Source organism: Pteropus medius, unplaced genomic scaffold (assembly GCF_902729225.1).
Source record: "Pteropus medius unplaced genomic scaffold, Ma_sr-lr_union100, whole genome shotgun sequence".
NCBI classification, from domain to species: Eukaryota; Metazoa; Chordata; class Mammalia; order Chiroptera; family Pteropodidae; genus Pteropus; species Pteropus medius.
The window spans coordinates 27759030-27771485 of record NW_024352787.1 but is presented as its reverse complement, the minus strand read 5'-3'; the positions used below and the strand labels follow the sequence as shown (position 1 = coordinate 27771485).

Genomic DNA, 12456 nt, shown 5'->3' with positions numbered 1-12456 from the left:
GGGCTGGGGTGGGGAGTTAGCAGAAGTGAGAGAAAAAGTGTGAGAAGAGAAGCCTTGAGCCACCAGCACCAAGTGCCCTGATGATGCCCAGCAAGGTCAGCAGGTCTAGGACACTCAGCTTCTGCATCGCTCCCAGACAGCCCACCTTCGAAGCTGCAGGTGCTAACCGGAATGGCAAAACCACCGCAATCTCATCAGGAGACAGGAAAGAAGAAAAGGCAGGTGAAATCCCTTAGTGGTCAGGTGGCAGCAAAAAAACCCCGCCTGTGCCTGCAGGGTGTGAGCAATATCCTGAGCCCATTTCCTTCTCATTTCACTGATGTTGGGAGCCTTTAGGCATGGCACACTCTCCATGTCCACAGAGGCCTTCTCTGCGTGCTTTTCTCTCTATAAAACTCATTTGTGTTTCTATTTTCACATTTGGGAGAGCCAAGGACTTCTCTACAGAAAGAGTGACCCTGAGCTATATGTGGAAAAAACTCCAGATCACTTTCCACCTGTCAGCACTCAAAAGATAAGGACGGACAGAAATGATGCCAAAAGCCTTGACTCCTGGCTTTTCTGGCCCTTCTGTCCGGAGCAAGTCCCTAAATAAAGATCACATAGGAGAATGAGCTCTTTTGTGGCTTTTCAGAAGCCATCCCCAGTGGGATGCAATCAGCAAAACCCAGACTGTGAGAAACTCTGTGAAACAAATGATCAGGTTTCTTCAAACAACCTTCAAAGGAAAAACAGGAATGGAGGGAAAGTCCATGAACTGAGAGATTTCCCATTACATTAAGAAGCTGCCAGGCACAAAAGGCTGTAGCTACATAATTCCATTTGCATGACATTTGGGGAAAACTACAGGGACCAAAATAAGATCAGTGGTTGCTGAGGTGGAGTGGAGGTGGGTACTGACTGCAAAGGGACCTGGGATGGAGCTTTTGGGGATGACAGAATATACTATATTTTGGTTGTAACACTGGTTATACAATTGTATACATCTGTCAGGATTCATCAAACTGTACACTTAAACAGTGAATTTCATTTATTTTTTCTTTAAAGGTGATTTTTATTGCATGTAAATTATACCTCAATATACCTCACCCCTTTCCTACCCCAGAGAGGGCCTTATAAGATTAATCAACTGTAATATAGGGGTCTTGTCTAGATCCTGAATTTTTAAAAAAATGGTTTAAAAATTTTTATCAGTCAACCAGGGAACTATGAACAAATGCTGATTATCTGAAGATATTGAAGCTTACTGTTGACTTTCAGGAGTATGGCATTAAGTTATGTTTTAAAAGGGGAGTCCTTCATAGCAGCATTATTCACAGTGGCCAGGCCATGGAAGCAACTGAAGTATCCTACATGGAAGCAACTGAAGTGTCCTACAATAGATGATTGGCTAAAGAAGCTATGGTACATATATACAATGGAATATTACTCAGCCATAAGAAGAGATGAAATACTGCCATTTGCAACAGCATGAATGGACCTTGAAATAATCATACTAAGCAAAATAAGCTTAGACAGAAAAAGTTGAAAATCACATGATATCACTTATATATGGAATATAAACCTAAAAGCACCAAATGAACAGGACAAACAAACAGAGATTCATGGACATGGACTATAGACTAGTGGAACCACTTTTAGGGGGGAGGAGAGGGGGGGAGGAGGAGGGGTAAAGGGGGTCATATATATGGTAGGAAAAACTGGACTCTGGAAAACACAATATAGAATATACAGATGTCAAATTATAATGTATGCCTGAAAATTATATAACTGTACTGACCAATGTTACCCCAATAAACTTAATTAAAAAAATAAATAAAAAATAAAAATAAATCAAAATAAAAAAGGGAGTCTTTGAGTTTTAGAGGACTGAAATATCTTCATATTTCATATTTCCATATAGGGTCATAGAAAATATTTCCAACTTCCTATGAAATCATGATTTCTTTATTCATAATTCCTATGAATTAAATGATTAATTATGAAATTATGTGATTGCTTTAAGATAATCTAGGAGCAGTGGGGAGGAAAAAGAAAACAAGACTGGTGAGGAGAGGATAATTGTTAAAATAGGGTAATAGGTGAACATGAGTTCACTCTTCTATGCAATATGCTTTGGTGTTTGAAATGTTCCATAATAAAAAGCTTTGTTTTTCTTTAAAGTGCTGTCTGGCACCAGAAGTGAAGCGGGGGAGGAGGGGGGGTGTGGTGCGCACGCTACAGTGCTGCTCAGAGCAGTGAGTGCAGCAGAGGAGACCACAGCAGCCTGGGGGCCTGGGCCAGCTGGGGGTGGAGGCTGCGCTGCGGAGGCCCCATCTAGGAGGGTGGCCCTGTTCAGCTCCAGCCACAGCTGGCAGGCATCGCTGTGGGCCCAACGTGGTCAGATCCTCTGACTTTTTTCCAAAAGAAGCCAGCCTTTTCATTTAAAAATTTTAAAATACTGTGTAAGCCAAACCCAGCCTGTGGACCAATTTGCCCTGGAGGCAGCCACACCATACAAATTTAGCATTTACTAATTCAACAAACATTCTCTGAGTTATCTTCAGTCTAACAGGCCCTTGGCCCAGCTAGGGACTCAGACAGGAATGGGCTGCTATCTCTGCACAATGGGAGGCAGCAACAGAAATAAATTCCCTTCCAACAAGAGGGGTGCTCCATGCAGAATGTTGTTATCACGTGCATGAAACAAAGTGTATGGGGGGCATAGAGGAACCCCCAGGAGCTTCAGACTCCTGTGGGAACCATCACTGCCCTAGGCTCCCTTCAATCAGGAGCTGCCTGGCATAGAATGCTCTGTCCCAAGGTACAAACTGTGTGAAGGCTGAGGAGTGAGAGTGCTTATGAAAGAGCCACGTTCAAAATTATTATTATTAAGAGAACGCGTTGCTTGTAACTGCTCCTCTAAGTCATTAATTGCTATTAAAAACTGTTCAAAAGACCTCTCCTGGGGGAGAAAAACATTTGTCAATGAGAAGGCTCAATATTGTAAGATGTCAATTAATTTACAGATTCGACCCAATCCCAACTAAAATCCCAGCAGGTTTTTTTTACTGTTTGTTTTTGGTGGACATTGACAAGCTGATTCTAAAAGTTATATGAAGTGTCAAGGGCCCCCCAAAACAAGAGAATCTTAGAAGAACAAAGCTGGAGGACTTAGCCTATGAGATATTAAATCAATAGTTACTATAAAATCATAGAGAACAGAACACTGTGGGGTTTGTAAAAGGATAAAAGACAGACCAATAGAAAAAAAAGTCTAGAAATGCCCCCCCCACACACACACACACATACAGTTGCCTGACTGATATCAACAGTAACAGCGAAGTGCAGTGAGAAAAGAATGACCTTTTTCAATAAATGGTGCTGGGTCGAGTGAGTACCCATCGGGAACAAAATGAATCTTGAAGCCCCTCACGCAATTCGCCAGTGCCCAGTTGATTTCAGCTGAATGGCAGAGTTAAGTTTAAAAGCTACAACAATGACACTTTTACATAAAAAACAAAAACAGAAACAAAAACAAAAACAAACAAACAAAAACTTCCTGATGTTCTTTAAGAGTAAAGATCTCTTAAACTGGACACAAAAATATTAACCGTGAAGGTTAAGGTTAACCAAAGGATTGACAAATTGAATTAAGTTTAAGTCAAGACTTTCTGATCGTTAAAGATATTCAGAGAGTACAAAGGCAAGTTACAGAAGGGAGATGATATTTACGATATATTAATCTAACAAAGGACTCATACCTGGAATATAAAGAACCCTGAGAAGACAACAAGGCCACCGACCCTATAGAAAAAATGGGCAGTCTTGAACAGACAGATCTTCACAAAAGAAGATCTCTAAATGGCCAAAAACACATGAAAAAGATCATCAGAAAAACATTCAAAGAAGATACCACTTCATGTCCATTAGTATGGCTAAAATAAAAAGTTGACAAAAATAAGCACTCATGAGGAAGGGAAGCTACTGAAATACCACAGGCTGGTGGAGGGAGAGCGCGCCGGTACAAACATGATGGAGAAATGTTTGGCAGTGTCTAATGGAGCTGAACGCAAACCTTCCCTATGACCCACCAAATCCACTTCAAAGCACATACCTAACAGAAATACATCCATATGGGAACCCAAATACATATACTAGAATGCTTACTGCAGCCTGGAAATGATCTCAATGTCCATCATAATTAGAAGGAATAAAAGATGGTTTATTCACTTTGTGGAATACTGTGCAGCAATGAGAACGGAAGAACTGCGTATAATGTGAATAAACCTGAGGCCGTGTTGAGAAAGAGGCCAAAGAATACAAATTCTGTGACACTGACATCACTCATCTATGTCACGAGTGTGGGTGACCTGGGGGTAGTGTGACTGGCAGGGGCAGAAGGGGCCATTTCTTGACCTGAGTGCTTATTGCATGCGTTCATTTTGTGACAAAAAATTAAACCATGCATTTAATGATGTGTGTACCTTTATGTTTGTTGTGTTATATACTTCACTAAAAACTTTACAAACAAAAACAAAGGAGGCCTTCCAGAACTGACCTTCCCTCTAAGCCCCTGCCACCTGTCTCGTGCTCCTCATCTAAGTCGGCCCTGAGGACCAGAGAAAGGAATGGTAAGTGGCCTAACCCTGCCCACCACAGCTCTCGCTTACCCTTAAAAAATTTTAATATATATTTTACTTCACTGTCTTCCCTCTAACAGCCTTGATCTCTCTTTTCTTTAGTTGCTCTCATCCCCAAATCTCCTAAATTTGGGTTTCGCTAAACTCCCCAGCCTCATCAGCTATTCCTATATTATGGCCTCTCCTGCTCCTTCTCAAACTTGCTCTTGAGCCTGTGCCTTGTCAGTCCCACCTTCAACTGTCCCTCCAGCTTCTCCATGCCCAGCCAGGCCTTGGAGGCTCATCAGTTGTGTCTTCACTATGTATACAGGGACTCTCTCCTCAAGCCTCATCATCTCTCTCTGGATCACTTCCTGAAACATCCCTCAGCCTGCCTCCAGCATCCCAACAGCCCTCTATCCACCTCCCAGGCAGCCCACATGGGGCCCTTCTAAAACCAGGGTCTGATCATTTCACTCTTCTACAGAACATGCTCCAATTGGGCTCCAGCCCGTCTTTTCCACACCCCTAGCCCACTCCAACCTAAACACATACCTTCGCAATCCCACAAAACTTAGTGTTGCCACCCCAACATATCACATGGTCTTTCTCCCTCTGGGCCTCAGATTGACCACCACGGCCTGTCAAACTCCCACTCCAGGTACTGACTCAACTCCAATGCCCCCTCCTCTCGAAAGCCTTCCATAATCCCAAGTCAGAGTCCATCCTTCCCTCCTGGGTCTCCCTGGCTCTTCACAAGTGTGTTTTCCAGCATAGCTTACTCCGGATGAATCAGTTCTCATGACTGCCCTTCCCACTGGACTGGAAGGCAGGGGCTCTGTTTTATTGATCTGTCTGTCAGAAGGGCTTGGCATAAAGTCTTAAATAAAGTTTGTCTGACTTGATGTATCCCAGGATGTTGGTCAGGATTTCAACATTATCTCATGCCGCCTTATGCCACTCCTTTTTACCAGAGGCTGGAGACCTTCCATGTGCTATGCGTGTTTTCCTGTCAATATTCTAGTCACAGTGTTGCTCCTGAGCTGGAACTGTGCTCACACGGAGAGAGGGCAAAGTCTACTCTGCCTGGTGTATAAAACTCTCTCATCCCCACCCTGGAAGGCAAAGACTGTCTCAAGTACCCTCCTGGACTGATGCTGATTTGAGCTCAGAGAGCAAACTCCAGGCTCCATAAGGGTCCACAGGCGGCATCTCTGTCAGCTACTCGTAGACAGTGACATCAAAGAGTGTCTGGGCTACTAAAGCTCTGAAAGCCAAATGTAGACCATTGGTTTAGGGCTCTGGAGGCCAGCACGCCTGGGGAGATTCACCTGCGCACACAGGTCCTCCTCCTGGATCCCCTGCATCAGCGGTCCACAACCTTTTGGTACTAGGGACCAGTGCTCTTGTGAGAATCTAATACCTGATAATCTGAGGTGAGGCTGAGGTGGTGATGCTAGCACTGGAGAGTGGCTGCAAATACAGATGAAGCTTTGTTCACTTGCCAGCCACTCACCTCCTGTTGTGCAGCCCAGTTCCTAACAGGCCACGGATGGGGACTGGTCCAAAGCCCGGGGATTAGGGACCCCTGGCCTGCATCTAGAAGTCCAGGCTTGGTGAGACTGATGATATGTGTCCTATGCCTCCATGCTATTCAAAGTGCTTGCTGGTCAGACACAGTTGGCCTCATTGGTTTGGTTTTAAACTATATCCATGCTCAAAGGTTTAGACACAGCATCCCAGGAGGCCAAGGCCTAAAAGGCCTTCAGGCACCAACTATTAGGCACCAGAAATCTTGGTGAGAATTCCTGAGATAGCCCTGAGCCATGTAGTCCCCACACTAAGCCCTATCACATCCCACTGACCTGGTGGGTGAGGAAGCTCTGTGCTATGGCAAAAATCACCTGCGCTCACTGACAGTAAGTGGTTAGGGACAATGACATGGGATTTATAGTGGAAGGTCCAGGCTTGTGGCCCAGTTATATCAGCTAAGTGACATCTCTGAGTCTCAAGTTTTTTCATCTTTGAAATGGGATATCAACGATATCTAACAGACTGAAGGCAGGATGACAAAGTGGGAAAAACATGGGGCGTGAAGTTTACAGATGTGAGTTCAAAAGTCAGCTCTGCCACTTTTAAGTTAGGTGGCCTTGAGCAAACTCCTCAGTCACTAGTGCCTCAGATTCCTCATCTGCAAAATGAAATTGTAATGCCTTCCTTGAGGGTCTCCTGTAAGGCTGGAGGTGATAGTAATAAGAAGATAAAAACTAATAATACATACCATTTGAGGGCTCATCATGCACCAGGACCTGGGCAAATAGCTCTACAATAAATTGTCATTTAATTTTTACAACCCTGTGGAGGTTAAGTACTATTATTACCTCCAATTTACAGCTGAGAACATGGATTTCAAAAGATTAAGTAAACAGCAAACATCACATGGCTACTATGTGGTAGTGTCAGGATTCAAATCCTAGTCACCCAACTTTAGGGCCCAGAACTTAACCACTGCACTATAACTGTTTCCCTGTTAGTGTATACGTAAAATCCCTGGCCACAGCAGGTATTCAACGTGATATAATGAGGGATGAGAAAAGGATTTGTATAGTGAAGGACAGACACAACATATTAAAGTTAAAATTTTATGATTATGAAGAAGGAAATACAGTTTTAACATCCTGGCAGAGAGAAACAATTAGAAGGTATAAAATACAAGTGCTCCCGCAGTTTAGGAGTGTTATTTCAAGTCCATCTTGCAAGGCCAAAAAAGTGACGGGGAGAACGATGGCTCCATAAGCTCCCATGGCACATCCACATCCTCACTTGTGGTGGGAGTGGAGTAGGAGGGGCACTTCCATGTTACAGACGAGGAAATGCAGGGCCACTGTAAGATGGGACCTGGACACTGGTTCCCTTGAGTAACACATTTTTTTTCCACCAGGAATGCTCCTGTATCACCCCAGCTGGAACTGGCTGGACTGCAGCTCATCTGCCCATCCTCCCGTCCTTCCTTTGGCCCTCTGGTGGCAAAGCCCTCTCAGCCTCAGGGTGTGGACCAGCTTCTAGGCCCTTTGCAACATCATCTTCCAAAACACATCTTCTCAACCCCTCCACCAGAAAGAATTCCTTCTTTCTTAGAGTTCTGGGAGCCTGCAGAGACCTAGTGATGAGATCACCCACCCTGCCCAGCGCACACTTCTGTTGCAGAGGCCCTGATTAGATAATGCACATGAAAACATTTCATAAACCATTTTTAAAAAGTACTTTTCAACATCTTGACTTCTCAGCTTCTTTAATGTAAGTGCCATCTCTGTATTCCTGCGGCACCTAGCTAGTGCTTGGTGAAAAACACATTCTGACACAAACACTAAGCAGCTACTATGGAACAATGCCAGGTGACATGATAAACATCACTGCTCTTACCATTTGCAAGAGCTCCTAAGACTGGAGTTATTGCCTCCATACAGCAGATGAAGAAAATGAGGCAGAGTGAGGTTAAGGGTCTCACCCAGGATCTGCCCAGCACTAGGACTGCAAGCCTGACAAACAGGAGACTTCATCTATCTTATTCATGGCTATCTGGGACTTAGTTGGGCTTCAGTAAATATTTGCTGAGTTTTTTAAAATGTAAAACTAATGTTTTGTCAATAACAAGGCCTACAATAATGATAACAGTTCGGGCAATGTTATTTCATTATAATGTTAATGAGATGCCTTAAGAACTTAACTCTTGTTTATATCAATTAGCCTACGGTAAAATTGGTTTTGTTATCCTACCAATAAGTGAGGACTTATTTTACAAGAATTGTAGTCCCTGATTATCTGCTATTTGAGGACTATAATTTTTCTGGGAAAGCAAACTGTTACCAAAACTAGAATTGAGAATTAGGACTTGACGTGAACCTAAATGCTCACCCTGCCCAACCAGGAGTTCTGGCCCGAGCATGGCCCCATATTCTGTACTTGAGACCTGCTCCTTGGAGAATTTGGGAGCCCTCAAGGGCAGAACTGTGCCCTGGCGCTCTCCCAGCCACAGGGCTTGGCCAGGTAGGTCCGACTCAGACCTGCTGGCAATAACAAGACCTGGCTGCAGTGATGGTATAGAATTCGACGGTGGCGTAGTCACTTACACTTTCACCATCATTTTTCACATCTAAAAACTCTCTGTACTTTTACTCTCTTACTGTTTTTCTTTACACTAAATCACCTTTTTAATTAAACTTTCTTAAAAGGAAGCTTTACGGAAGGTTTAAAAAATCAATAAAATAAAAAGTGTTAGTAAAGTCAAGCTGGATACTGTCTGTGATGATATTGTGACTTATAATAAGAAAATGTATTTGGTTTTCTCCTTTTTCTGGCACAGCGCCTAAAACTTTTAGAATTTCCTAAGTGATATGAGAGATAAAGCTATCTTCTGTTATTTAAAAAGAGCCCCTTTCAACCACACTGGAGTTTATGTTAATACAGTGACTTTTGGAAAGCCATTAAGGATGGGGCTAGTAGCCAAGAGAACCAACCCTGTGATTAGAGGATTAGAATTTTCAGCCCCATCTCTGACCTCCAGGAAGGAGAGAAGGGTTGGAGGTTGAATTAATCCCCAATGGCCGATGATTTTAATCAACCATGCCTATGTAATAAAGCCTCCATAAAAAACCAAAACGATGGAGTTTGGAGAGCCTCGGGGTTGCTGAACAGGTGAAGGTGCTGGAGAGTGGAGCACCTGGAGAGGAGGGCACAGGAGCTCCGTGCCCTTTCCCCATCTCCTGCTCTACATGTGTATCTCTTCCATTTGGCTGATCCTGAGTAATATATGTATCGGAATGAAATGCTCCAGTCTGCATTTCTCCCATGGCCTTCAGGCTAATAGCTCTAGCTATAGATATGCACTAACTAGAGGGATTCTGCTTGAGGCTTGAGTATGTTACAAAAACAGCCTCTTGTCAGAAGGTGCCTCTCTGAAAAGGAGGGGGGGGAAATACATACAAATTAATGACTGTTTATCAAAAATTTACAGGAGCCTCAAGACCTGACTCATATCAGAGAGGGTCAACAGACCCACCAGGAACAAAGAGATTTAGAGATTTTTCACTCTTCCTTGGACCCCTGTCAGCAGGCACCTAGCGGCTGACGGTCCTCACCCACCTCCTGTTCCACCCTCCTCCCTTCCATTGACAGAAAAGACAATCGCATTTGGGATGCTCTTAAGATGGATTTGCGGAAGCGTTAAAGTCCTCCATCTTCTCAAGCTAGTGCCTTCTCGCTCAATAAAACTTTCCTTATTCCAAACTCTGACATTTTGAGTTTTGGCATCAGGCACATGAACCTTGAATCAGTTACATCCTTTTATAATAAACCACTACCTAGTAAGTAAACTGTTTTCTTGAGTTCTGTGAACTACTCTAGCAAATTAATCAAACCTGAGGTGGAGGTATGGGAACCTCTGATTTATAGTTGGTTGGTCAGAAGCTCAGGTGACAACCTAGACTTGCAATTGGCATCCTGGAGGAGTAGAGAGTCTTATGGGACAGAGCCCTTAACCTGTGTGATCTAATGCCAACCTCAGGCGGACAGTGGTAGACCCAGTTGGTGTCACGGGAGTTGGAGAACTGCTTGGTGTAGGGAAAACTTCCCCCACATCTGGTCACAGAAGCATTCAGTGTAAGTATTGAGTGTAGAGGAAAAAATCAGAGGTTTCCTCTTACACTGTCACTCCTCAAAGTGCTAAGCTTGAGGTAGATCTCTTCATTAAAAAAAAAAAAAATTAGGAAGTAAGGTAATAGGGACATAACCCTCTCCTAGTCATTAATGAAAAGAATTAAAAGAAAATTGCAAAAGGAGTAATTGCTTTGCTACATAGTCCTGTGCAAACCGCATCTCCATGATCCCATGTGTACAAAGTGGAAAGACCATGGGCCTAGAGTAAAATAGAAATGGTACCAGCTCCAGCTCTGCCATATGCAGAAGACCTTGGGCAGTGTCCTTAACATCCCTGAGCCTCAGGTTATCTATCTGTAAAATTGTGCCTTCCGCTCTGAATGGTCCCTGTGAAGTTCAAATAAGGCAGACATAGATTTGAAGTGTAGTCTACCAATAAGGCAAAAGCCAAGACTTGACCCCAAACGCTGTAAGGAACCTTGTGTCTCTCGGCTGGCTCATTCCTGACCGAGGCCCAAGTATCAAAAATGCTGCTTGGACCAACGGAGACATCCAAGAGTTCTAGAACGCTGAGGAAGAGTGTCACTTACGTTGGGTGAATTTTGGTGAACTCAGGAATTTCGTCCTTTTTCTTCCTGAAGAGGAACCAGTAGGTCAGGAGACCCGCAATAAGTGAAAACAGAATCATGTCTGTCATGCTAAAAAGAGACACTTCTTCAGCCACTGTTTCAGATACGGTGGTGCTGGTATCTGTGTTAGAGTCCCCCATGTTGATCACGAAACTGTCAGGGAGAAAAATGACAAATGTCAGTAGGGAAGAGCAGAGTCCACTGAGGCCAGCTGGGCACCCCGCCCCCCCAGCCCCCAAAAGCTTCAGCCTGTGCCTCATGCCCCAAGGGATACAGGAACAGGCCAAGCACCAGGGCAGGAGCTCCCACCTCAGCAAGGTCCCCACCAGAACATAGCTGCAAACTTGGACAGGAAATGAAACAGTCAAGTGGCCCCCAGCCCAGCCCAGGGTGTACCTTAGTGCAAGCTACAGCCGAAGCTAGGACTGAGGCCCCTGCAAACATAGAGAATGGAAACCACTGACTCCGAGGACTACCAAGCATCCACCAGCCACACAAAACATGGCAGAGGAATTGGTTCCACATGACAAAGGGAACTTCTTCACCACAAACCCTTTCTCCAAATGTGCGGCAGGTTGGGGCTGCCCTCAAACCCTGCACATTCCTAAGGTCTTCAGGAAAGGCCCTTGGATGACTCCTGGGAAACAACTTCCATGCCTGTGAACTATGTTGCCTGATAAGAGTGTCTCCGTATATGTAGAGAGTTTATGCCAGCAATGTCATTTAGGGTAAATGCCTGGGGCTCTAAATCACATCATGTCAGTTTGACCTCTAGGGTGCTGGTAACTAAGTAAGCTTTGAGATAGATACCGGCGCTCCATGGCTACAAGACTGACTCTTGAAACAAACCCTGGACACCAAGGCTCGAGTAAGCATCCCTGGCTGGCGATACTTCATAAGAACTGCCACATATGGTTGCTGGGAGAATTAAGTGCTGGCCATGTGACTCCACTGGGAGAGGACAACTGCTACAAAGACAGATTTCCTGGTTTCTTCTGAACCCCACCCTATGGAGCCTTTTCCTACGCTGACTTTACTCTGTACCCTCCTGCCATGATAAACCATAACTGGGAGTAAAACAGCTTTTCTGAGTTCTGTGAGTCCTGGTGAATCACTGAACCAGAGAGCAGTCTTGGGGACACTACCCTCCTCCCCAACACACCAGTTAGCTCTCTTGAAAGATGCTCAACTAGTCCTTCCACCACTGAAACCTCACAGGTAGGTGGATGTGATAAGAGTCAACAAAGGCCAAATTAAGAGCACCTGAAATCTCAGAAGTCCACTTACGCCACTTGTCGATAAGGCTAAACTCAGCTCTGAAATTGCATCGTTCTATTTTGTAATCACTGCTTTTACCAACTAGATTGCTTTCACCACAACCATGACTCCCAGACTCAGTCAGAAATGCCTGTACTATCTCAGGAACTCAGGCAATAGGAGATTGCTTCATATTTGACTTCTGTTAGCTGTCACTGCCTTCAAGAAACCATAGGGCTAGCCCTGAACAGCTGGAGCACCCTAGCATCTGAGGGATCCTGTCATCAGCCCTGCCCTTCTGCAACCTGTTGGGG

The 12456-nt window shown here is 44.3% G+C and overlaps 1 protein-coding gene across 2 annotated transcripts in view; it reads right to left on the bottom strand.

Moving 5' to 3' along the window:
* Positions 1 to 12456, bottom strand: part of POR (cytochrome p450 oxidoreductase) — a 58758-nt gene that overhangs the window by 21853 nt on the left and 24449 nt on the right. For both annotated transcript variants that reach the window (XM_039849328.1, XM_039849329.1), the window contains exon 2: positions 10847 to 11038. In XM_039849328.1, coding sequence (XP_039705262.1) covers positions 10847 to 11025 — 179 coding nt within the window. In that variant the 5' untranslated portion in view covers positions 11026 to 11038. The remainder of the gene's footprint in view (positions 1 to 10846; positions 11039 to 12456) is intronic.